Source organism: Bos indicus x Bos taurus, chromosome 29, assembly GCF_003369695.1.
Source record: "Bos indicus x Bos taurus breed Angus x Brahman F1 hybrid chromosome 29, Bos_hybrid_MaternalHap_v2.0, whole genome shotgun sequence".
Lineage (NCBI taxonomy): Eukaryota > Metazoa > Chordata > Mammalia > Artiodactyla > Bovidae > Bos > Bos indicus x Bos taurus.
The window spans coordinates 10,922,608-10,946,616 of record NC_040104.1 but is presented as its reverse complement, the minus strand read 5'-3'; the positions used below and the strand labels follow the sequence as shown (position 1 = coordinate 10,946,616).

Genomic DNA, 24,009 nt, shown 5'->3' with positions numbered 1-24,009 from the left:
GCAGGGAGGCCCAGCACTCTGCCGCCAGCTCCCAGGGCCCTTGGTTGGAGCCTTTGGCGTGGGCTTCAGGGCAGCCCCAGTTCGGGCTCCCAGCTCCGAAGCCCCCGGGTGTGCTGGCGTCCTTGTGTCAGAAGCTGGAAGCACAGGCCCCGGCCTCGGCCAGCAGGAGCCCCTCAGGGAGAGCCCTGCAGGCTGACAGCTCGCTGGCCCCGTGGCTTTGATCCGGCCCAGGCCTGTTGTCCCCCCAGACCCTCCTGCCGGGGAGCCCTTTGCCAGGGCCCTGAGAACAGGCTGCCCTGTTTCTGTAATGTCTGGGCCCAGCTCTTCTGGTCCAGCCCTCTGACCTCACACATACCAACTCTCCCCCACTGCAGGCACCGCTTAGAAGAGGGTCAGGCCACCAGCTGGTCACGCCGGCTCAAAGTGTTCCTCTGCTGCACTCGGACGAAGGACTCCCAGTCAGTAAGTACTGGGAAGTCGCCGCCCTGGGGCTCGGGTCCTTGGCTCTGCCGGGTGGGGCGGGGCCGGGCTTTGAGCAGGACAGGAGGTGACAGCCTGCTCCTCAGAGGACCTGTTGTCATTCACCACCCGACTCCCTCCTGCATGTGAAACAGCCCTTCCCTTCCTTTGTCAGGGGACAGAAAAATGGGAAGACCTTTTATTGACCCCCTTGGAACTTAGAGATGAGTCTAGGAGAAGAGGTACTCAAGTATCAGGGCGACCTGAAGACAAAGAAAAGCCAGCAGCATCTCACCAGCTGCAAGGGCTTCCCTGGTGGCTCATCAGTAAAGAATCTGCCTGCCAATGCAGGGGACATGGGTTCGATCCCTGGGTTGGGAAGATCCCCTGAGGCGGGTATGGCAACCCACTCCAGTATTCTTGCCTGGAGAATCCCATGGACAGGGGAGCCTGGTGGGGTACAGTCCATGGGGTCGCCAGACTAAACCACAACCAGCTGCAAGTCCTTCTGTAAGATCAGCTGCCGTGCGGTCAGTGCGGCCCTGGCCAGGCACCGTCAGCCCTCCGCACCCACTAGGGCGCTGCAGAAGGAAGGTGGGTCAGCAGTGGGTGGCCCCTGGGTGGGGGAGGGGAGGCAGGGCCCTGGGGAGCCCTCCGTGGAGCCCCGCCCCCTCCAGTGCTGGCAGGGTCCTTAGGGATCATCTAGCCCCACCCCTCATTTTGCAGATCAGGCAACTGAGGCCCAGAGAGGTGGAGTGACTTGCTCAGCGTCCCACAGCTAGGTAGTGGCAGAGCCAGTGAGGTCAGGAGACCACTCCTGCCTGAGCCAGACAGCCAGTGCCCTCCATGGAAGCCACCGGAAAAGCCTCCAGTGGCTCCTACCCACCCGCAGCCCCTGCTGAGCCATAGAGTGAGTAATCAAGTGTAAGAAAGCCCCTCCCACCCCCGGAGGTTCCCTGGTGGGTGGGAAGCACCCCCACGGGGCTCTCTGCGGGGGTCTCATCCAGGGCACATCCACCCCTCCTGGCAGGCAGATTAGGGGCTGGTGTTGGACTGGGAAAAGGCAGGGGGTTCCCCAGAAGCTGGGTCCCACCAGACACTGATGGTGATCAGGTCAGGTCAGGTCAGGTCCCGCCCAGAGTTTTGATCAGCTCACACTATGTTGCTCAAACATTTGCACTGGATGCCAGGATTTAAAAATCGGGGGCGTTTGTGTCGAGTTCAGTATTTCTAGATTCGGCCCTTGCATTAGGCGCTTGAGTTTGCAGCCCTTGATTTTTCTTCTCTCACAAGTGCCGGATACTCAGGGGCGAAACCCAGCAGGAGAAAGCCGGTTGCCATGAGTCTGTTCCCACCACAGCCTCTCCTGACAGGTTAGGGAAGAGGTTCCAGGCTTCCACTTGTCGGGAGGCAGAGAGGACTCTGCACAGGGCTGGCAGGGTTGCCTCTGTCCGCACGACCTCCTCCCAACCCCCGGCCCCAAGCACGGGTGTCCTGAGGACAGAGCTTGCAGGGCAGCTGGGGGCCAGGGGCCCTGCATCACACACCCCTTCTCCAGACACATGGTGGGGGTCCCTGAGCCTCCAGTTGTGGGCAGAAATGGGAGGGGGCCTGAGATCCTGGGCTCCAAAGGGCCTTTAGCGGGGCCATTCAGGGTCACAGCTGGAGGGAGGTGGGAAGAAACAGCATGGGAAAAAAGCAGCCAGGAGCTCATTTGGCTCCTCTGCTGGAGAGAAGGGCGGAAGGAGAAACAGGCCGAGCCTGCAGGCCTTGGTTCCTAGTCCTGGAGCAGGAAATGGCTCGGGGGTGTCAGGCCAGTGCCTGAGTGCCAAAGGAGTGCCAAGGACAGGAGGGGGGGTGGGGGAGCAGGGCCGGAGAAGGGTCCCTGCGGACGCCCATCCCCGGACATTCACGCCCGGCCTCTGTCCTCTCTCCTGCTCCCTGCCACCGCCCCCCGCCGCCTCCCTGGACCATGTAGGATGCCTACTCGGAAATCGCCTACCTCTTTGCCGAGTTTTTCCGAGACCTGGACATTGTGCCGTCGGACATCATCGCCGGCCTGGTGCTGCTCCGGCAGCGGCAGCGGGCCAAGCGCAATGCCGTGCTGGACGAGGTGAGCCCACGCGCGGGTCACGTCCCCACACTGCCCTCCACTGAGGCCGTCCCTGCCGCCCCCGGGTTCCACACTCCCCTCCCTTCCCCAGCTCACCCTCAGCTAGCCACCCAGGGCCCCTGCTAGAGCTGCTTCCCTCTGCAGGGCCCAGAGGCTGTCTCCACCCATCTACCATCTAATCACAGGGGCCCCATGACCCACCCAGCTCTGTGCTTGGGCATCCGCGCTTGCCTCATCACCTGCCCCCCTGCAACTCGCCAGTCCTAACTGGGGTCTCTGTGCATATCATATAAATTATGTTTGCTCCTGGCCTGGGCCGGCTCCCTCGCCCGGCATGGATGGTTTGGGTGGAAGGGAAACAACTGGAAATATGAGGAGACCTCGGATTTGGAAAGTGGGCCAGGTCGTGGAAGAGCTAGAAACCACACACCTCTTTGGGCTCTCAGGGCCTTGGGAGGCAGACAGAGTGCAGAGCCAGGGCCTGGACCCCTTTCTCGGCCGTGCGGCTGGGCCCGGGGCAGCCACCCTCACGTGCCTGTCTTCCAGGCCAACAACGACATCCTGGCCTTCCTGTCTGGCATGCCGGTGACCAGAAACACCAAGTACCTCGACCTCAAGAACTCGGTGAGTCAGGACCACCCCCAGCGCGCGCTGGTCCCTCTCTCCCTCTGCTGGGCTTACCCGAGCAGACCACCTGCCCGCGGCCCTTGAGGCGCTGGCTGCACCTGCTCCGCTCTGGGTCCCGCCTCAGTTCTCCAAGCAGCCCCCTTCCTCCCAAACACACTCTGACCTGCCCCCTCCACATTGCTTTGGTTCTACAGGCAAACCCCTTGAATTGGCTCCACTGAGCTCAGAATGTTTGGCCCTGGCCTCCTGAGATTGTCAAGTACTTCCAGGAGCTGAGCTGCTGTTATTCTTGCCATGGTTGTTATTGTTATAAAAGGCAGCAAGACGTAGCACTTGGTTTCCAAGGTTTTTTTTTGAGTAGCAGGAGCTCTTCTTAAGCGCCTTTAGTAGAAAATCTGGCGTTGTGTGTCCCAGTGAAGGAAGGGCTGGTCGTAGGCTAGGGAAGCCCCTCACCCAGGGCTGGAACTGCAGCCAGAGAGCAGACCCTGTGCTGGGAGCAAACAGATTTAATGTGCGGCTCCCCACCGGGGGCTGTGACCTTGAGTGAGTCCCTGACCCCACTGAGACTATTCCTGCAGCAGAAGCGGTGCTGGGCCTGCCTTCCACCCAGAGCCCTGGTGGGGAGGGGATGAGTGAACACTGGTGCCCGTCAGGACAGCTGGTTAGAAAGGATTCGGCCTTCACATCTGACTCCCCTGGAAACGCCGGTTCTCCATCGCGCCACCACCGCGGTCCCCCGCCGGCCCCACCCCACTCTGCAAAGCGGGCGGGCGTTTGCATCCCTTCTCCAAACAGCCCATCCATAGCAGGCCCCCCGGGTGCCCGTCCCCGCCTCCCTCGGGGATGCCCGCCAGGCTCGCTCTCCCCTGCGGAGGAGCGGGGCGGGGGTGGAGCCTCCGAGCCCCCAGGTGCTAGCGCCCCGCCCTCCGGCATGAGCCAGAGGTTAATTTCCTCCTCCTGCGCCTTCCTGAAGAGCAGACCAAGCGGCCCCGGGATGGTTCCACCCCTCTGGGCCCTGATTAAGGTGCTGCTTATTTCACTTCACGAGATGACTAATCACCGTCTTTAACTTTTACAAGGTGACTAATTCCCTCTAAGTGCAGGAGTCCCCCAGCGCCTGGGGCGCCCGGGACTGGGGAGAAGCGGCTTCCTTGAGACACGTGTGCCTCCTGCCTGCCTCCCTGGGCAGACTGGCTGATAACAGAAGCCACCGGCCTCAGACACCGGCTTTCAAACCGGCGCCTTTCTCAGAACGATCCCAACTGCCCCAGACGCCCTTGAGTCAAGCCAGGGTCTCCCTGAGTGCGGAGCAGGGCGGGGATGATTGGTCTGGCCCCCAGCGTGTCTGCATCTCCAGGGCCGGCCCTGCTGCTCCTGGCCTGGGCATCCTGCTCCAGAGGGGAGGGTCCAGGCCTCTCGGGGTTCAATTGCCCTTCCCGGGGACTGATGGCCAAGGTGGGTGATTGTGGCGCTCACCTCCCCCTCTCTTCCCTTCTTGGGAAACCGGCAAGGAAATCGATCCAGTGCTCTGAGTGTTTTTCTGTCCCCAAATCATTAATTCTGAGATTGGAGCAACAGGACAGGTCTCGGGAGGTTTCGTGCCCTGGTTGCACGCAGATAATTAGGGAAATGGAATTATCATCTGGAGGCACGTTCCCTCCTCCACGCAGGGTGGGGGTAGCCGTGGTCTGCAGCCTGTGGGGAGGGCAGCTCCCACCTCCATCGCCTCTATGGAGGGGAGCCCGTGGGCGCCGAGGCTACAGGCAGGAAGGGCAGGAAGTGACCCTCCTCTGCCTCTTCTCTTCCAGCACGAGATGCTCCGCTATAAGGAAGTCTGCTATTACATGCTCTTTGCCCTGGCTGCCTATGGCTGGCCCATGTACCTGATGCGGAAACCCGCCTGCGGCCTCTGCCAGCTGGCCCGGTCCTGCTCGTGAGTACCCCGGCCCCTCCTGGATCCCCGCCTATGGCGAGTGCAGAAGGGCTGAGGTCACAATGCCGCGCCAGCCCATGGTGGGGCAGGGCCTGCCACCGTGCCCGCTGCAGCCCATGCTGCTGCTCCTCTGCACCATCTCTGGGCCAGGACCTTTTTGGTTCTGCGTTATCCTGGCTGGGGTTTTGGAATCACACTTTGTGGGTTTGAACCCATACTTTGTCACTTTCAGAGTCAGGCATGCTGCTCCTCTGCACCATCTCTGGGCCAGGACCTTTCTGGTTCTGTGTTATCCTGGCTGGGGTTTTGGAATCACACTTTGTGGGTTGAACCCATACTTTGTCACTTTCAGAGTCAGGCAAGTCAGCACACCTCTGCAAGCCTCAGTTTGCTTATCTGTGAAATGGGGATTGAAACACATACCTCCTGGAGCTGTTCTGAGAGGCTGAAATGAACCCAGCATCTGGCTGGCATGCCACTTCCTTCCCCCTACCCCCCATCTCCCTCCCCACCCCTCTTGACCACTCCCCTCTGCCCACACCCTCCCTTCCCCCAACTTCCCTCCTGTGCTCTGCCTTTCTGGAAGAAAGGCCTTTCTGGGTAGAGGCCCAATCCAAAGAAGCCTCTGGAAAGGCAGCAAGAAGGCCCTTTGTGAACGGCTCCAATCCTCTTCACAAGGAATTGGCAAGACCTCAGCTGGGTGCCGCCCTCGGCCAACTGCGGGGGGCGGCCGGAGTGGACTCTGCCTTCCTAAGTGGGCCAGAGGAGGGCTCAGCTCCGTGAGGGCCCCTCCCCTTCTCTGGCATCTCCACCTTCTGCCCAAGCCTGACAGAAGGAGGATGGTTGCCGAGGTTCCCTGTTTCAGACAGGCTGGCATGTTGGGCGGGCAGCTTCTGTCCACCACACCCCTTCCCTCAGGGCCCATGGCAGCCACCCCCTCCTTCAGTGTCCTTTCCCCAGAAAGCCGGGGGGCTCTCTGGGTCATCGTCACCATCCCCCAGTGACTGATAGAGCCGACCAGGGTACCCCACGCCCCTCCCTGTCTCTGCCAGCCCACAGACAGCATCCTTGGAGCCCCTGTGGCCACTGAGAGGTCCTCGGAATGAGCCCGGCTCCAGGGGTCCTGAGACCTGGGCTCCCACAGCCCTGCTCCATTACTCACTGGCAGGGCAGGGACGTCATTTGCACAGGCAGGCCTCTCCTGCTGGGGCAGGATCCGGGACGGGGGTGGCGGGGGGGGCGGTGTCCCTGGCGGTCTGGGCATCTGAGGAGCTCTGCCAACAGGGGCAAGGCTGCATTCATATCAGCTTGTCAGAGCTGCCAGAAGAGGCAGCAGAAAGACCTCAGACCCGGGAGGGCCCAGCTGGGTCCCTGCTGAGAAGAGCCGGGTGCTGGAAGGTGGAGAAGAGGCGGGCCTGAACTCCCAGCCTACAGCCCAGAGGGTCAGGCTCCCTTCTCCGAGCCCAGCCTGTCCGCAGCAGCCCAGGTTCCCAGCACGGGCTAGATGAAGGACTACCCACCTGCCTCAGGCCGAGGCCTGTCATCTGGAGTGGTTTTCCCAAACCATGCAGAGCATGGCAAGCCAGGCCTGCGTATGCACCCCCCAACCCTGGGGACACCCCCATTCAGCCCCAGCCCTGCCCTGGACGTGTGGTGGTTGGTCTCCTGTGGGCAGGAGAGGCCCTGACAAAGGCCAAGCAACTGCTCAGGGCTCCCACGGCCTCTGAGCCCCTCAGCACCCAGCCTCCTCTAGGCGGGAGTGCTGGCCTCAAAGGTGCCATGGGCCCTTCCCTCCCAGGCTGCTGGCCCTGCCGCTCTTGTGGTTCCCCAGGCCCCCAGATCACTGACTCGGGGGCTGCCCTCTCTGGTGCGTACCGTGTGCCAGGCTCTTTCTGCATCTTGGGCCTCTGATCTCACCCCAACCTTGTGAAGTAGCTATTGGCGCCTGTCCCCCAGGGCATCGCAGTCAGGAAGGGCCACCAGAGCAAGGATTCCAGCCAGGGTCTCTGTCTCCCCAGGCCACGCTGTGGCCGTCACATGCTCGGTGCTGGAGGGCCAGGCTGAAGTTGGAGAGGGCTGATAGCTGCCTGAAAACGAGAGCCTGGCCCACAGACCTAGAGCTGTGTCCACTTGGGCCAGCAGTGGCAGGGGAGAGGGGAGGGGTCTCACGGAGTAAATGGAGGTGGTTGCCCACCCCAGGCCCAGTCGCTTCCAAGACGTGGCTTGACCCTGGGTTTTCCCATGGAGGCCTCTTTCCATTGGGAGGTCTGCATCAGTCCCTCAGGGGCTGCTGCAGAAAAGACAGACCTCTCCGTATCACCTAAATCTAGGATTCTTAGTAAAATCTTAGCCATCAAATCAGGAAAGCAGATGGTGGCTGCAGCCATGACATCAAAAACACTTGCTTCTTGGAAGAAAAGCTATGACAAACCTAGACAGCATATTAAAAAGTAGAGACGTTACTTTGCCAACAAAGGTCCATCTAGTCAAAGCTATGGTTTTTCCAGTAGTCTTGTGTGGATGTGAGCGTTGGACCATAAAAAAGGTTGAGCACTGAAGAATTGATGCTTTTGAACTGTGGTGTTGGAGAAGACTCTGGAGAGTCCCTTGGACTGCAAGGAGATCAAACCAGTCAATCCTAAAGGAAATCAACCCTGACTATTCAGTGGAAGGACTGATGCTGAAGCTCCAATACTTTGGCCACCTGATACAAAGAGCCAACTCATTAGAGAAGACCTTGACGCTGGGCAGGATTGAAGGCAGGAGAAGTGGACGACAGAGGATGAGATGGTTGGATGGCATCACCAACTTGATGGACATGAGTTTGAGCAAGTTCCAGGAGATGGTGAAGGACAGGGAAGCCTGGCATGCTGCAGTCCATGGGGTCACAAAGAGTCAGACACAACTGAGCGACTGAACAGCAATAGGAAAGCAGGCAGATTTGGGTCACATGCTTTCTGGGTCCCTGAGCCCCATATGTTGGGCACTAGCTCCCTCTGGTGGCACAAGGGGTAACTGCACCCAGGCTGGGTGCCCTGCTCAGCAGCTCACCCATTCATTTTGGGGGAGCCTACTGTGTTTTGGGCAATGCCAAAGAATGTTCAAACTATCCCACTATTGCATTTATTTCACATGCTACCAAGGTAATGCTCAAAAACATTCAAACTGGGCTTCAACAGTGTGTAAACTGAGAAATTCCAGATGTACAAGCTAGATTTGAAAGGGCAGAGGAACCAGAGATCAAATTGCCAACATCTTCTGGATCATAGAAAAAGCAAGAGAATCCCCCCAAAAATTTACTTCTGCTTCATTGACTACACTAAAGCCTTTGATTATGTGGATAATCTGTGGAAAATTCTTCAAGAGATGTGAATACCAGACCACCCTACCTGCCTCCTAAGAAACCTGTATGCAGGTCAAGAAGCAACAGTTAGAACCGGACATGGAACAATGGACTGGTTCCAGATTTGGAAAGGAGTATGTCAAGGCTATGTATTGTCACCCTGTTTATTTAACTTATATGCTGAGTACATCATGCAAAATGCCGGGCTGGGTGAAGTGCAAGCTGGAATCAAGATTGCCAGGAGAAATATCAGTAACCTCAGATATGCAAATGATACCACCCTTATGGCACAAAGCAAAGAGGAACTAAAGGGCCTATTGTTGAAGGTTAAAGAGGAGGGTGGAAAAGCTGGCTTAAAACTCAACATTCAAAAAACTAAGATCATGGCATCTGGTTCCATCACTTCATGGCAAATAGATGGGGGAAAAATGGAAATAGTGACAAACTTTATTTTCTTTGGCTCCAAAATCACTACGGACTGTGACTGCAGCCATGAAATTAAAAGGCAATTGCTCCTTAGAAAAAGAGCTATACAAACCTAGGAAGAGTAGTACAAAGCAGAGATATCACTTTGCAGACAAAGGTCCATAGCTTTGACTATGGTTTTTCCGGTGGTCACGTATGGATGTGAGAGTTCAACCATAAAGAAGGCTGAGTGCCGAAGAACTGATGCTTTTGAACTGTGGTGTTGGAGAAGATTCTTGAGAGTCCCATGGATTGCAAGGAGATCAAACTAGTCACTCCTAAAGGAAATCAGCTCTGTATATTCATTGGAAGGAATGCTGCTGAAGCTGAAGCTCCGATACTTTGGCCACCTGGTGTGAAGAGCCGACTCATTGGAAAACACTCTGATGCTGGGAAAGACTGAGGAGGGTAGGAGGAGAAAGGGGCAACAGAGGATGAGATGGTTGGATGGTATCATCGGCTCAATGGACATGAGTTTGAGCAAACTCCGAGAGATTGTGAAGGACAGGGAAGCCTGGTGTGCTGTAGTTCATGGGCTCGAAAAGAGTCAGACACGACTGAACAACTGAGCAACAACTGTGTTTTTGGTGCTGGGGAGGCACAGACATGAAATGCAGCGCTTTGGAGCACAGGAGTATTTTGGAGAAAAATTGAGCTGACTGTGTGGTCAAACTGGGGAACACTGGGCAGGGGCTAGCTGTCATATGAGGTGGCCCCAAGAAGATCTCAAAGCAGTATAAACTGCACAGAGGCCTCAAGAAGTGAGGGATCCAGCCACACAGTATCCAGGAGGAGAATGTTCCAGGCAGAGGGAACAGCAGTGCAGAGATGCTGAGGCAGGAATGTATCCCCAGTGCCTCCAAGAGGAATGGGAGGCAACAGGCCAGAGAACGGAGCCAGATGGAGCTGGGCCCTTGGTGCTTGCTCGGACTCTGGTGTTTACACTGGGCAGGAAGGACAGCATTGGAAGGTGTTGAGTGCAGTGATGTGGCTCATCTTATATCTTTTTTAAAAAATAATTTTATTTATTTATTTTGGCTGTGCTGGGTTTTAGTTGCTGCACGGGCTTTTCTGTAGCTGTGGAGAGTGGGGGCTACTCTTCCTTGCCGTATGCAGGCTTCTTACTGCAGTGGCTTCTCTTGTTGCAGAGGGTGGGCTCGATAGTTGCAATTCCCGGGCTCTAGAGCACAGGCTCAGTAGTTGCGGCTCATGGGCTTAGTTGGTCCAAGGCATGCGGAATCTTCCCAGACCAGGGATCGAACCCATGTCTCCTGCATTGGCAGGCAGATTCTTTACCACTGAGCCACAGCGATGCCGCCTCATCTTTTATCATAAAAGGTCACTGGCTGAGAACGTAAGGGGCGGCTGTGAGTGAGAAGGACCATTCAGGAGCCCCTGTGACACTCTGAGGCAGGGAGGCAGGGATAAGGTGGCGTGGAGCAGGGCGGCGGGGTGGGAGGCAAGAAACGGAAAGCATTTGGCATCTAGATGTGAATTTGAAGGCACAGCTGATGGATGTGCTGACTGATGATATGGGATATGAGGTGGGTTGAGGACCTGCTGGCTCTAAGTGTGGGCTGAACGCTCAGGGGTGGGTGTGGGGGACTGTTGAAGCACAGGGGGCTAGGCCCTTGGGATCTGGGGCTGAGAGGACTGCAATCCTGGGGGACATCTGGGAGGAGGGTTTTCATAGGCGGTTGAATGCGAGCAGTTTTGGGGGGCTTTTTAGCACTCAGGTGGTATTTAAAGCCCAAGAGTGGGTGAGGCCTCAGGAGCTCATGTCATTAGAAAGAAGAGGAGGTCCGGGGCTGACCTCTGGTCTCAGTGAGAAGACACGGGTGAGGAGAAGCAGTCCAGGAGAGGGGGTGCCTCCCGCCGAATGGAGAGAGTAAAAGGGGGCGGGAGAGACCCCCGGGTCACGTGTTGTCAAGAGGCCGAATAAGGCGAGGACGGGGGAATGGGCTGGAGAGCTTTGCAAGAGAGGCTTTCAGAGAAGGCGTGGGGCTGGCTGCAAGAACAGGTTCCCCAGAGGATGGGGGAGACCGTGGCTCCATCAGGGGCCCAGGCTCTGAGCCCTCTGCCACCCGCCCAGGTGCTGCTTGTGCCCCGCCCGGCCCCGCTTCGCCCCCGGAGTCACCATCGAGGAAGACAACTGCTGCGGCTGCAACGCCATCGCCATTCGACGCCACTTCCTGGACGAGAACATGACCGCGGTGGACATCGTCTACACGTCCTGCCACGACGCGGTGAGGGTCCGGCGGGCTGGTGCGCAGCCTCCCCACAGCCTGGGTCCTGCGCAAGCTGCAGGGGGCAGGCAGGGCGGGGGCCCCCTCGGTGGCAGGAGCCCTCGGCCTGGCTGGCATGGCTCCCCTAGGTGGGCAAACCAGAGCTGGGCCGCCTCCTTCTCCCCACATCCTGGCCTGTGCCCACTCTGGAGCTAGGACGTGGACCCCAGCCCTGCACCTGCTGTTGGGTCTTCCTGGCTCCAGCCTTTGGGGGAAGGAATTGAGGGACATGGAGAGGCACTGGGGAGGGGAGAGGGCAGCCTCTCGGACCGGGCAGGCAGGACGTGGTACTCAGGGCGCCTGAGTCAGCGGAGTTGGGAGGGCAGGGCAGGCTGGGTGCTGGGCTGGGAGGGACCTACTGTGACCCCAGGCCTCAGGGGCTCAGGGGCCGGTGGAGCCAGAGTCTCGGGCCCCGAAGGGGACCTGCTCCTGTCACTGCCCCGCGTCCGGCCCCAGCACAGGGCCACTGAGGCTCACGAGTTGCCCTTCTGCCAGGTCTATGAAACCCCCTTCTACGTGGCGGTGGACCACGACAAGAAGAAGGTGGTGATCAGTATCCGGGGAACCCTGTCCCCCAAGGTACGCCGCCCAGCGGCCCCGCCCGGCCCCGGCCCCTCACAGCCCCGGGACTGTGAAGAAGAAGCCCACCTCCTTCTCCCTGTTCTCAGTCCCATGCCTCACTGTCCTCCCTGCCCCCCAGGACGCCCTGACAGACCTGACCGGTGACGCCGAGCGCCTCCCCGTGGAGGGACACCACGGCACCTGGCTGGGACACAAGGTACCCCCCACCCGCTCTCGTGGGCCCCCAGTGGCCCCCAGGTTTCTCCGCTCTGCTGCCAGCAGGCACATCTGGCCCGTGGTTGGGGCAGGGGCTCCTCCGGAGTCACTCCTCTCACCAAGAGAGAGATGGTCAGAGCGTGTGGATCAGTCTGGAAGGTCCACTGCCCGCCACCTGCCAGGACCCCCACAGCCCTGTGCAGCCCAGACCTTGTCCCACAAGAGAGAGCTCAAGGAGGCAACGGAGAGGGGATCTCACTGGTTCCTCTTAGACCCACAATCCCTCTGGGCCTCAGTTTTCTCATCTGTGAAATGGGAATGATGTGACCAAGTATCCACCAGCACCCCCAGCCCCCCGCCAGGTTGTCCTGAGGACCCAAGGGGGACGCGGGCAGGACAGGGTTGCTGAGCTTCCCATCACTGGTCTCACTGGTCCCTGACGGGCCCCCGTGCCTCCCCATGATAGTGACACCCATCTCTGTTCCTCCTCACCCAGGGGATGGTCCTCTCGGCCGAGTATATCAAGAAGAAGCTGGAGCAGGAGATGGTCCTGTCCCAGGCCTTCGGGCGAGACCTGGTGAGGGGTTTTTCATGCCGCAAGCCCTCCCGCAAGGCGACAGGCTGGGGACAGAATGGGTGAATGATGGCGCCCTCCCCACCCCACCCCTACAAGCCGGACTCGGACACTGTCCTTCCATCGCAGGCTTCATCCCTCTCCTCGCTGCTCAGTCCCTCCCACCCGCTCTGGCCCTTTCTTCTTTGGTACCAGCTCCTCTTGGACACCTCTGCTCGGCCCCACCCGCATTATGGTGCCAGGCACCCGAGGCACAAAGGTGGCTCAGGTCCCCGGCTTCTGAGATGCTGAGCAGCAAGAACACAGCATGTGATTGCAGAGCAGATAGAAGGGGCACTGCTGTGGTTGGGTTGACCTGAGCCCAGCCCACTGCCCACCCCTCCCTGTGCAGGCAGGCAGCTCCCGAGGGGCTCCCAATTGTCCTTCCCAAAGCCAAGCCGTCCCTGGGCTCAGGAGACCTGGTGCAGCTGTTGGAGCCCGGGGATGGGAGCAGGTGACCACATGGCCATAATAGAGCATAATCACTCATACAAAGGTCTGTCCCAAGTGCAGGCTTCCCTGGTGGCTCAGCGGTAAAGGATCCACCTGCCAATGAACCCAGGTTCAATCCCTGGGTCAGGAAGATCCCCTGGAGAAGGAAATGGCTACCCACTCCAGTATTCTTGCCTAGGAAACCCCATGGATAGAGGAACCTGGTGGGCTACAGTCCATGGGGTTGCAAAGAGTCAGACACAGCTTAACTGACTGAACGACAGCATCAATCCCATGTACAGACGCAATGTCTTGGAGGGAGTTAGCCTCTCCTGGAAAATCAGGAAGGGCTTCTCCAAGGAGAAGGCTTCTCCTCTGTGCAAGGTTTTGAAGGATGAGTAGGAGTTTGTTAAATAGTCTCTCTAAGAAGTTGCTCCATGGGTGTCTAGCTTGGCTCTTCCTCTGCCCAACACAGCACAGACGTGATCCCAGCACTCTGGGAAGCGCCCTCTGCCTCCCTGGGGTCAGCTTGGCAGGCAGCAGGGCAGGGCTCTCAGGGCTGCTCTCCGCCCCCAGGGCCGCGGAACCAAACACTACGGCCTGATTGTGGTCGGCCACTCCCTGGGCGCGGGCACCGCCGCCATCCTCTCCTTCCTCCTGAGACCCCAGTACCCAACCCTCAAGTGCTTTGCCTACTCCCCCCCTGGGGGCCTGCTGAGGTAAGCGGTCCAGGGGGCGCTTGGCTGGGGCTGGTGGGGCCAAGGGTGGGCGGTGGGGGGTGCTGGCTTGGGCCGGGGGCTACACTGGGCAGGCTGGTATCCGGTCATCAGGGAACCTGGGGATGGCCTGCAGCGTGGAAGCGGGCACTCTGTCAAATGCCAGGCCCACCCTGGGATCCAGCCCCAGCAAAGCCTTGCTGACAGAGTAGGCGGGGCAGGGACCCCAGCCCTACTCCCCACGGGGGTCTTTTTTTTTAATTTCTCTATTTGGCTGTGCCAGGTCTTAGCTGTGGCACTGGAGGTCTTTGCTCTTCCTTGCGGCCTGCGAGATCTTTTAGTTGCCGCATGTCGGATCTAGTTCCCTGACCAGGGATCGAACCCAGGCCCCCCTGCCTTGGGAGCGTGGAGCCCTAGCCACTGGACCATCAGGGAAGTCTCCCCCCTGAGGGTCTCAAGTCAAGAAACTGGCTCAGGAATGCTGGAGCAGACCCCCCCCCACCCCGGGGAACACACTGCACCCCTCCCCTGCCTTAGCGCCCCCTTGGCTTCCCTTGCAGCGAGGACGCCATGGAGTACTCCAAGGAGTTTGTGACTGCTGTGGTTCTGGGCAAAGACCTTGTTCCCAGGCAAGTCAGTCCCTCTCTCCACCGGCCTGGTCTGGGCTGTCCTCCCCCTCAGGCCCTCACCCAGGTGGCCCGTCTTTCTCATTGAGATTCCCACCTCTTCGAGGGACCCCAGAACCCCCGCCACTCGTGTCCAGGGTGAGAGGACAAGGTGGGCCCAGCCTACTCCGCTCCCTTCCTGGGCCCACTTCCTGGCTGGGCCCTGCTGAGCTGCAGGCCCTCCTCCACCCGCCCCGTGACCCTGATGGACAGGTCTCCTTGATCCTGGGGCTGCAGCTGCCCCTCACCCCCACCTCCCCATCCCTGGCCAGCCCTGGCTGATGTTCTGTCTTGCTCCCTCCCCCAGGATTGGCCTCTCCCAGCTGGAAGGCTTCCGCAGACAGCTCCTGGATGTCCTGCAGCGAAGCACCAAGCCCAAAGTGAGCTTGCTCCCCTCTCTCCTGCCTGGGCACCCAGGGCTCTAGTCTCCCTGACCTCCTCCTGGCCACCCCCTCTCAGCACAAAGCACAGGAGGCCCCCGCTGCGGGAGGCCAGACTGGGGTGTGATTGGTGTCTTGGGGACCTCAGGCTCATAGACTCTCAGCATCTCCACGCTGCCCTCAGCTGCCCCCAGCTGCCCCCTGCCTGTCCTTGTGCAGATGCGGAAACTGAGCCCCACAGTGGGCAAGGGGCTCGCTTTTGCTCACAAAGCCAGTTGTAACACAGTCAGGACTGGAGCTGAGGACTCCTGAGTCCTAGCCCCTGGGCCCAGAGCCACCTATACAGTCAGGCCAAAGCAGTCCCGAGGTTTAGTGGTCCCGTGTGACCAGAAGTCCTCCTCCAAAGCCCACCGCGATCCCCCAGGCTCAGGGAGGCTGGAGTTCACCCGCAGAGGGCACCTGGGGGCGGTGAGTTCTGCTTTTGCCTGCAGCTGAGAGGAGAGGGCCAGCCCTTCCTAACCCCCACTCAGGCCCGTGTAGGGCAGGAAACTGCGGGCTTCTCCTGTAGCAAGCTGGCATTCAATGTGCTAAGCCAAAGGTGGGCAGGCTGTGGCCAGGCACCCCAGGGCAGGCAGGCAGGCCCTCACTCCACTCACCTTCTCAGCCCAGCCTTGGTGCCCAGGACCCTCTTGGCAGGCAGGGCGCTAGGCCAGGTCCCAGGTGCTAGGGTGGGCAGGCAGCAGAGCCTTAGGAGGAGCCTGCTTCCAGGATGTGGAACTGCCCCTCCCAGGCACTCGTCTGGCCCAGGAGGCAGTGTGGGGGACCCGACGCTGACCTGGCCGAGTGGGTGCAGCTGGCCTGAGCTTCAGGGTCTGTTCTGCCTCTGACTTACAGCTTAGAGCAAGTCCCCTTCCTTCGCTGGGCCTGTTTCCCGTCGCTCCACAAGGGGTTGACTGGTCTTGCAGCCCCAAAATTCAGCCATCCCATGCCAGCTGTCCCTGGCACCTTTTGGCCATCGTGGCCACCAAGCACTCTAGCCTCTGCCTCTTCAGTGGGCGCTGCCCTTCCCCTGCCCCCTCCCAGCTCCCCCGTCACCTGTAAACCCTCCTTCTGAGCACTTCCCCAGCTGGCCGGCGCTGCTCAGCCTTGACCCTGCCTCTCCCCTTGTCCCCACAGTGGCGAATCATTGTGGGGGCCACCAAATGCATCCCCAAGTCAGAGCTGCCCGAGGAGGTGGAGGTGACCACCCTGGCCAGCACGCGGCTCTGGACTCATCCCAGCGACCTGACCATCGCCCTGTCAGCCAGCACTCCCCTCTACCCCCCTGGCCGCATCATCCACGTGGTCCACAATCACCCAGCGGAGCAGTGCTGGTAGGTGCTGCCTGTGACCCAGGCCACTGGGAGGCGGCAGCGGCCGGGGCAGGGGGGCAGGGGATGGGCCGACCTTCACTCGGTCACCCTCAGGGCAGGGGGCAAAGGCTGGGCAGTGATGGGCCAGGGCCCCCACCATGGGGCTGCCCCAGCCTTGGGCCCTGGACATGGAATGACCGGCCAGCCCATGCCCCCAGCATCAGCTCTTCCCTGGTGTTCCCCCAGGACAGCTCTCCCCACTTGCATCCATTTAAAAGCAAATGCCCTGGCTGGCCCACACCTCAGCTGTCAGTTGGCGTCACTGCTGGGATCAGCTGGCAGTCAGCTGGTGGGGGCAGGAGAGAGAAGAGGAAGGGGGGCATCAGAGAGACTTCTCCCACCTCGCTCCCCCCACTCCACTCTCTCAGAGGGCTGGGCTGTGAGCTGGGACCCTGCCCCAGGGGTGGAGCAGGAATGGCTGAGACCACAACTGATCAAAGACTCTGTGAGGGTCAGGACTGAAGCCCCAGGTCAGCCTCTCTGGCTCCGTTTGGCAAAGACGTTACTGGCGCGGGTGGGGAGCGAGGAGCCCAGGGACACAGCCCGGCTGGCCCAGCCAGGCAAGGGGTCTCCAAATCCACCCAGGGCCGAGAGCAGGGCCAGGGGCCTGGGGGCCAAGGCCAGGCTGCCCCCCGCGCCCCCTGCTTCCCTCTGGCCCCTGTACCCCTCAGCTGCTGCGAGCAGGAGGAGCCCACGTACTTCGCCATCTGGGGCGACAACAAGGCCTTCAACGAGGTGATCATCTCGCCGGCCATGCTGCACGAGCACCTCCCCTACGTGGTCATGGAGGGGCTCAACAAGGTGAGCTGCGGCCCACCCCCACCCCACGCTAGCCGGGTCGGTCCCCACATCACACACAAGGGGGCGACAACACTCAGAAGCGTGCACTCCCTGGACACCCAGTGGGCCAGGGAGCTCCTTCGTGTCCTGGCCCGCACACCCGGCTCTGTCTACACCACCGTGTGGTCCTGGGGTGGGAGGGTCTAGAAGATCCGTGAGGACCTGTCCCTGAAGCAGGCTGGGCTCAGAAACCCCGAAGCCACCTGGCGCTGGGTGGGTACACAGCCAAGCAGGGGCTGCCTTGGCCATCTCCCGGCCATGGAACGGCCGACCACAGGGATGCTCCAATCTGGCCCATTTGTGGGGTGAAGCTACATCACAGGACCCGTCCCTGGCCTTCCTGGAGGAGCGGGGAACTGGTAGGAAGGAGAGTGGGCCCAGCTGACCCCATGAAGGTCTGTTGGGCCTGAGAGGCCTGGCCTGCCACCCTGCGTCCACACGTGATTGTCACCCCTCAGCCACTGCCTGCTTCTCCGTCCCATCCCCAGGTGCTGGAGAACTACAACAAGGGGAAGACTGCCCTGCTGTCCGCTGCAAAGGTCATGGTGAGCCCCACAGAGGTGGACCTAACCCCCGAGCTCATCTTCCAGCAGCAGCCGCTGCCCACGGGGCCACCCGTGCCTGCTGGCCTGGCCCTGGAGCTGCCCGCTGCAGACCACCGAAACAGCAGCATCAGGTCAGTGCTGTCCCCCACCCCAGAGAGTGCGTGCAGGGGCCCCAAGTGTGCCTTCAGAGCGTGAATGCTTGTGGACCTTTGTATACACACCCTGGGCCCTCGTATGTTCACACAGCTCTGTCCGTGTGCATAGGAAGGATTGCCCCCTGTTTGGGGTCGCTCCTGCTCTGCCCCCTACTGCCCCTCAGCCTGCCACCACTGAAGCCCACATGAGCCAGTGGGTGTCTAGGGATGCATTCACCCCTGGTCACAAACACAGATTCACTCATTGGCCATTTAGACCCAAACAGGTGGACACCCGTGCACTTACACAGAAACACACACATTTGTTGTTGTTCAGTCACTCAGTCGTGTCCGACTCTTTGTGACTCCCTGGACTGGAGCATGCCAGACTTCCCTGTCCTTTCCCACCTCCTGGAGTTTGCTCAAACTCATGTCCATTGAGTCAGTGACGCCATCCCACCATCTCATCTTCTGTCGTCCCCTTCTCCTCCTGCCTTCGATCTTTCCCAGCATCAGGGTCTTTTTCAGTGAGTCTGCTCTTTGCATCATGTATTAAAACTTACATTTGTATATACTTGTGTTCACAGATAGTAGCTCTGAGTGTACAAAGCTGCATACAGACAGACTTACATACAGGACACATCAAGACAGCCAACACACTTCTATGTACACAGGGCTACACTTGCACAGGCAGCCATGCATGTAAATGAGGGATGCACTATGCCCAGACCCAGCCACTCAGATACCTGGACCGGCTGATATGCAACTGCCTGGTATGCATGCTGCACACAGAAACAGAGGTGTGCACACACACCCCGCTTTCATGCACACTCTTTGGGGGCTCTGAGGCAGTAGCTCTTGAGGCGGATGGGGCTCCTCCTTCCTCTCTGGGACCCTTCCTTCCCAGGTCCTGGGTCCAGGTGACAAATCTGGCTCCAAGGCTGTTGAGAAGGGTGCTGGCGGCTTCCCGGCCCTTGGTGGGCACACCTGGACCTCTGTCCCTGCTGCTGACCAGATGCGGGAGCCAGTGTCTGTGCAGCCACAGTAGCCGCTGCCTCCCCATCCCTGGTCCTTCAGTCACTCCCTGCAGGCCGGTGTGCGGAGCCCGGGGCTCCAGGGCCCCATCCAGCAAAGGGCTACACCCCCTGGGAGAGGTAGGAGGGACCCCAGGGTGAGGAAGGAAGTGACAGCAGCTCGGAAGGGACCCCCTCTGGGTGCTGGCTCGGAGGGCGCTGGACCCGGTGGATGCGGCTCTCAGCTGTGCCGCCTCCCTCCCTGCCTTCCCTCCTTCCTTCCCTCTCCTTCACCTCTGCCTCCAGGGCCCCGGGGCAGCCAGTCTCTCTGGGCCTCAGTCTCCTGGTCGGCACAATGAGACCGGTACCAGTGCCCCTCCACCACCACCGCTGCCCTGCTCGGCCCTGCATCCACCCTCCTGTCTTCTATCTTGGGGTCTCCTGAGCTGGTTTTAAAAATGAGGGTTCCCTGTCCCCAGACCGTTCAACTACCTTCCCCTCCTCCCCTCCCCAAGTTCCCTCCAGCCAGAGGAGCTGGGGGTGGGTCTCCCCGCCCCTCTGAGTCTCACCCTTCCCTGCACCCCCCTGCAGGAGCAAGTCCCAATCTGAGATGAGCCTGGAGGGCTTCTCCGAGGGGCGGCTGCTCTCCCCAGTGGCCGCGGCCTCAGCTGCCCGCCAGGACCCGGTAGAGCTGCTGCTGCTGTCTACCCAGGAGCGGCTGGCAGCTGAGCTGCAGGCGCGGCGGGCGCCGCTGGCCACCATGGAGAGTCTGTCGGACACGGAGTCTCTGTACAGCTTCGACTCGCGCCGTTCCTCCGGCTTCCGCAGCATCCGCGGCTCGCCTAGCCTCCACGCCGTGCTGGAGCGCGACGAGGGCCACCTCTTCTACATCGACCCGGCCATCCCCGAGGAGAACCCATCCCTGAGTTCGCGCACCGAGCTGCTGGCAGCCGACAGCCTGTCCAAGCACTCGCAGGACACGCAGCCCCTGGAGGCCGCCCTGGGCAGTGGGGGCGTCACCCCCGAGCGGCCCCCCAGCGCGGCGGCCAATGAGGAGCCGGAGGAAGGGGGCGGAGGGGCAGCCCCCCGCAGCGGAGAGCTGGCGCTGCAGGAGGGGCGCCTGGGGGACTCACCCAGCCCGCAGGTGCTGGAGTTCGCCGAGTTCATCGACAGCCTCTTCAACTTGGACAGCAAGAGCAGTTCCTTCCAGGACCTCTACTGCATGGTGGTGCCGGAGAGCCCCACCAGCGACTACGCGGAGGGCCCCAAGTCCCCCAGCCAGCAGGAGATCCTGCTCCGAGCCCAGTTCGAGCCCAATCTGGTGCCCAAGCCCCCACGGCTCTTCGCTGGCTCAGCCGACCCCTCCTCGGGCATCTCGCTGTCACCCTCCTTCCCACTCAGCTCCTCGGGCGAGCTCATGGACCTGACTCCCACGGGCCTCAGCAGCCAGGAGTGCCTGGCAGTGGACAAGGTCCGGACTTCTACCCCGGCTGGCCGTGGGGCCAGCCCCACCAAGCAGGACGACCTGGTCATCTCGGCACGCTAGCAGCACCCAGGAGTGGCTACCGACCGTGGCCCGGGCAGAGCAGGTGGCTCCTTCGGGCTCCTGGTGGCTGCCTCTCGGGCCGGGCAGCTTTGGGGAGAGGCCCCTCCCAGGCCAGTGTCGCCTCAGGCGTTGAGCACTGCTGCTGAGCTGGGGGGTCCGCCTCCCTACCTCAGCTTAGGACCCCCCCAGAGCCAAGGCAGCTGGGATCTGGGCCCTCCAGATAGGGAATGACAGGGAGGGCCGTGGAGCAGGGAGGAGGCTGCAGGGACAGCCTGCCAAAGCGGGGGCCAGGGCCGCACTCTGCCCTCCCAGCCTGACTGCCCTCCAACAGGGGCATCCTGGCACCCCCTATTCTGGGACAGGCCATGAGTATGCTGACTCCCCATCACTGCCCTCTGGCTGCTCTCCCAGGGCCGAGATGGAGAGCGGCCCCCTCCCCACATATTCTCATCTGTGGTCCAGGCTGGCATCTGCCCTGGCCACCCTGAGATCTGGTGCCTGCTGGCCAGCCCCATGGGGGTAAACCACCCCCCGCAAGGTGGACCGCAGTGCCGTGTATGTTTACAGAAGCTGCTGGGCTGGGCTCAGGATGTGTCCTGGGCTTACAAGCCCCCCTCGCCCTTGCAATCACGTGTTCAGCTGCCCCTTTTTAAGCAGGCAGGGGCCAGCCTCCACAGGGCCTAAGGCAGCCATGGGGCCTGGAGGTGGCCCATCCATCTCTGCTTGATGTCCCTCATGGTGATCCCTCTGTTGATGGGTCCCGGGTACCCAGGCCTGCCTGCCCCGCCTGCCCGTTCCTTCCTGGTCTGCCTTCTACCCCCAGGATCCTGGCCACTCAAAGGGTGGAGGGCACAGGTATGACAAGCCCTGGCTGCAGAGCCAGTGCCCTGGGCAGAAGGAAGGCCCCACCAACCCCCCACCCCTTTTAATCACCTCCCCCAGGCCTCGGCACCCCAGGCCCTGGGATCTGAAACCAAACAAGCCTCCGCTCCCCGCAGCTCCCACTCCTTGCCCCTCGCCCTGGGCTCTCTCCTGGGAGCTGGGCTCTCTCCTCTCCCACCTGCCATGTCCTGTTGTCAGGAAGTGGGGCCAAGAGTAGGGTATTGTGGGACCTGGCTAGAGACCTGGGAGGGCCAGGGGCTTAGCCTGAGGCCTGCACAGCCTCCACTGGAGGGGCTCCTTCCCTGCTAGGTTGGGGAAGCATGGGGGATGGGGTGGAGACCCTGCCTATCCCTGGAGGCCCAGCAGGGGGGTGGTGCATGCTGGGGTGGGGGCGTGTGTGTGCATGTGCATGAGTGTGCGCCGTCCCTGAGGACAGGGTCAGGGGTGGCTGGGGCGCCCTCCCCACCCTCCCTGCCCTGCCTGCTGCCCCCCACCCTGGCCTGCCGAAACAACAGGCAGCGAACACGAGAGGCGCCATGCAGCAGGGGCCACAGGACGAGCTTAGCTTCTGACACATCATCCCTCTCGTCTCGCCGGCCACTCCAACCCCTGGTTTGGAAGACAGGCATGTGCCGAGGTGTTGACCGCCTGCTTGTGCCTTCATCTCCTCGGAGGCATGGTCCCCCCTACTCTGGGCCCACCCACGGCCTCCCTGGGTCGCCTAGGGCTTCCCTCACCAAGACCCCCATCTCATGATCACTGGTATCTGGGACCCCTGCCCACCCTGCCACGTGGGGACAGAGACCTGGGAGCTGGGCCTCCCTTACCCTCTGTGACTCCCACCCTCATCAGTCTCCTTCACCCACCATCAATCTCCTGCCCCTGCTGACTGCCCCCCCCCACCCCCACCCTGCACAGAAGCAAGATGGAATCAGTGGCTCTTAGAGTTTAAAAAAAAAAAAAAAGACAAATCATAAATCAGAGTAAAGTTCCAACTAGCACCCTAGCCAATAGCAGGGGGGCTTGGCATCTGGCCTTTTAATTCCTCCTCCACCAGGGTGGGCCTGGGACTTCTGAGGGGGCGTGGTGCCCACCCATGCCCAGGACTGAGCCATCAGGGACAGGCTCCCCACCCCCAAGGCTGCAGCCGCACAGGGTTGCAGGCTTGGGGCTGGGGCAGGCTCGGACTCAGCCCTGGACGCCCCCGGGTCAGCCCACCCCTCCCCACCTCGCCCCTGGAGGATGGGCCTGCTGCGTGTGTCTCCCTTCCTCCACGCACCACACTCGGGGGGGTCTGAGCCACCCCCCTCAGCCCAGCTCGGCTCAGACCGACCCCCACTCTGTCCCCCAGACCCGCAGCACAAGGTCTCCTGGACGGCACCGGCCCGTCCTCCCAGGGGCCTGGGCGACCTCCATATGCAATCATAGTGAGAGCTGGGCCCCACAGACACTCATGCACTGTTCGTGCCATCCTCCCATGACTTTTTTTGTACCTAATGTATGAAAGATCCAAACTAATATTGCTGTAAAAAAGAGACAAATTAATATAGCCTATTCTATAAATATATCTGTATATAAAGGTTTCTGTATATTGTATAGAGCTGTGTATAAACTGGATGTAGAAGCACACTGGCTGCCTGGAGTGACCTCTCTTCCCCGCAGGTTGGGTGGGGGTGGATCTCAGTGGCAGAGTGGCAGGAGAGTACCCGCCAACCGAGGTCAGCTGTCACCACTGTCAGTGCCCTGGTCCAGGACCACCCTTGGACTTGCAGTGAGAGACCAGAAAACCCTTGAAGCCCTGTTTGAATGGGGGCAGCTCCTTGTTGGGCCCTGCCTGTGTCAGACATGTGCCAGGGGATCTGTCTGACCTCATTAGGGCCCTTTCTTTCCCCTGAGGAGTCTGGGACCCAGAGAGGGTAAGGAAACGGCCCAAGACCAGAGAGGATGGGGAACCAGGCAGGTCTGACAATGCCTGCCCTTCCCCCGACCCTGACTGCTGGAAGCCAAGGGTAGGAGGTGGCTGGTTGGTGAGAGCACTGAAACTCCCGATCGGGGTAGCACTGGAATGCAGGGGCCACTGGAAGTCTTTGCTGAGGGCTTCCCTGTGAAAGTGTCTAGTCGCTCAGTCATGTCTGACTCTGTGATGCCATGGACTGTAGCCTGCCAGGCTCCCCTGTCCATGGGATTCTCCAAGCAAGTGGGTAGCCATTCCCTTCTCCAGAGGATCTTCCTGACCCAGGGATCAAACCCGGGTCTCCCACATTGCAGGCAAGTTCTTTACTGTCTGAGCCACCAGGGAAGCCTGTCTTGGCAGCACTCAGACGGGAACTCGGGGTCTACCATCATGGAGACCTCCTAGCCCACCGTCCCTAGGGAGGGTGCAAAAGACCTGGTCAGGCCCAGGGACCCCCTTCCAGCCTGGCCCAGGCCAGTGAGGCCTGAGGAGCGGCTGCAAGGCCAGGGTGGGCAGGCGGCCAGGCCTCCTGCAAGCCCGGTGCCCAGGTCTGCCTCCTCCACACAGCAGATGGCGCTGTTTCTCCAGCCAGTCCGAGGGGACCTGCACCAGTGCCGCCCAAACGCTGACCCAGCCAAGGTCTGACCAGACCTGGACCTTCCCCTCCCAACACTGCCCACCCTCCCAGCTCTGAGTGCAGACTGAGGTGTTGGGGAGGGTGACAGAGTGGTTCTGTCTTTCCCCAGGCCTCTTTGAACAGAGGAAACTGAGGCTACATAAAGGTGGAAACCTTCTCGAGGGCACTCAGGCCCAGGGGCAGATCTAGGACTAAAATCCAGGCCTTCCCAGCCCTGGATGTGGCCTCCACACTCGCC

At 60.7% G+C, this 24,009-nt stretch overlaps 1 protein-coding gene across 2 annotated transcripts in view; it reads left to right on the top strand.

Annotated features, from left to right (window-relative positions):
• DAGLA (diacylglycerol lipase alpha) overlaps positions 1-22,809 on the top strand; it is a 66,488-nt gene extending 43,679 nt beyond the window's left edge. For both annotated transcript variants that reach the window (XM_027531466.1, XM_027531467.1), the window contains exons 6-20: positions 375-462; positions 2,438-2,572; positions 3,119-3,196; positions 5,008-5,132; positions 11,033-11,186; positions 11,721-11,804; positions 11,926-12,003; positions 12,499-12,579; positions 13,624-13,766; positions 14,324-14,392; positions 14,736-14,808; positions 15,985-16,181; positions 16,892-17,021; positions 17,549-17,736; positions 19,344-22,809. In XM_027531466.1, coding sequence (XP_027387267.1) covers positions 375-462; positions 2,438-2,572; positions 3,119-3,196; positions 5,008-5,132; positions 11,033-11,186; positions 11,721-11,804; positions 11,926-12,003; positions 12,499-12,579; positions 13,624-13,766; positions 14,324-14,392; positions 14,736-14,808; positions 15,985-16,181; positions 16,892-17,021; positions 17,549-17,736; positions 19,344-20,298 — 2,578 coding nt within the window. In that variant the 3' untranslated portion in view covers positions 20,299-22,809. The remainder of the gene's footprint in view (positions 1-374; positions 463-2,437; positions 2,573-3,118; positions 3,197-5,007; positions 5,133-11,032; positions 11,187-11,720; positions 11,805-11,925; positions 12,004-12,498; positions 12,580-13,623; positions 13,767-14,323; positions 14,393-14,735; positions 14,809-15,984; positions 16,182-16,891; positions 17,022-17,548; positions 17,737-19,343) is intronic.
• Positions 22,810-24,009: the final 1,200 nt, after the last annotated feature.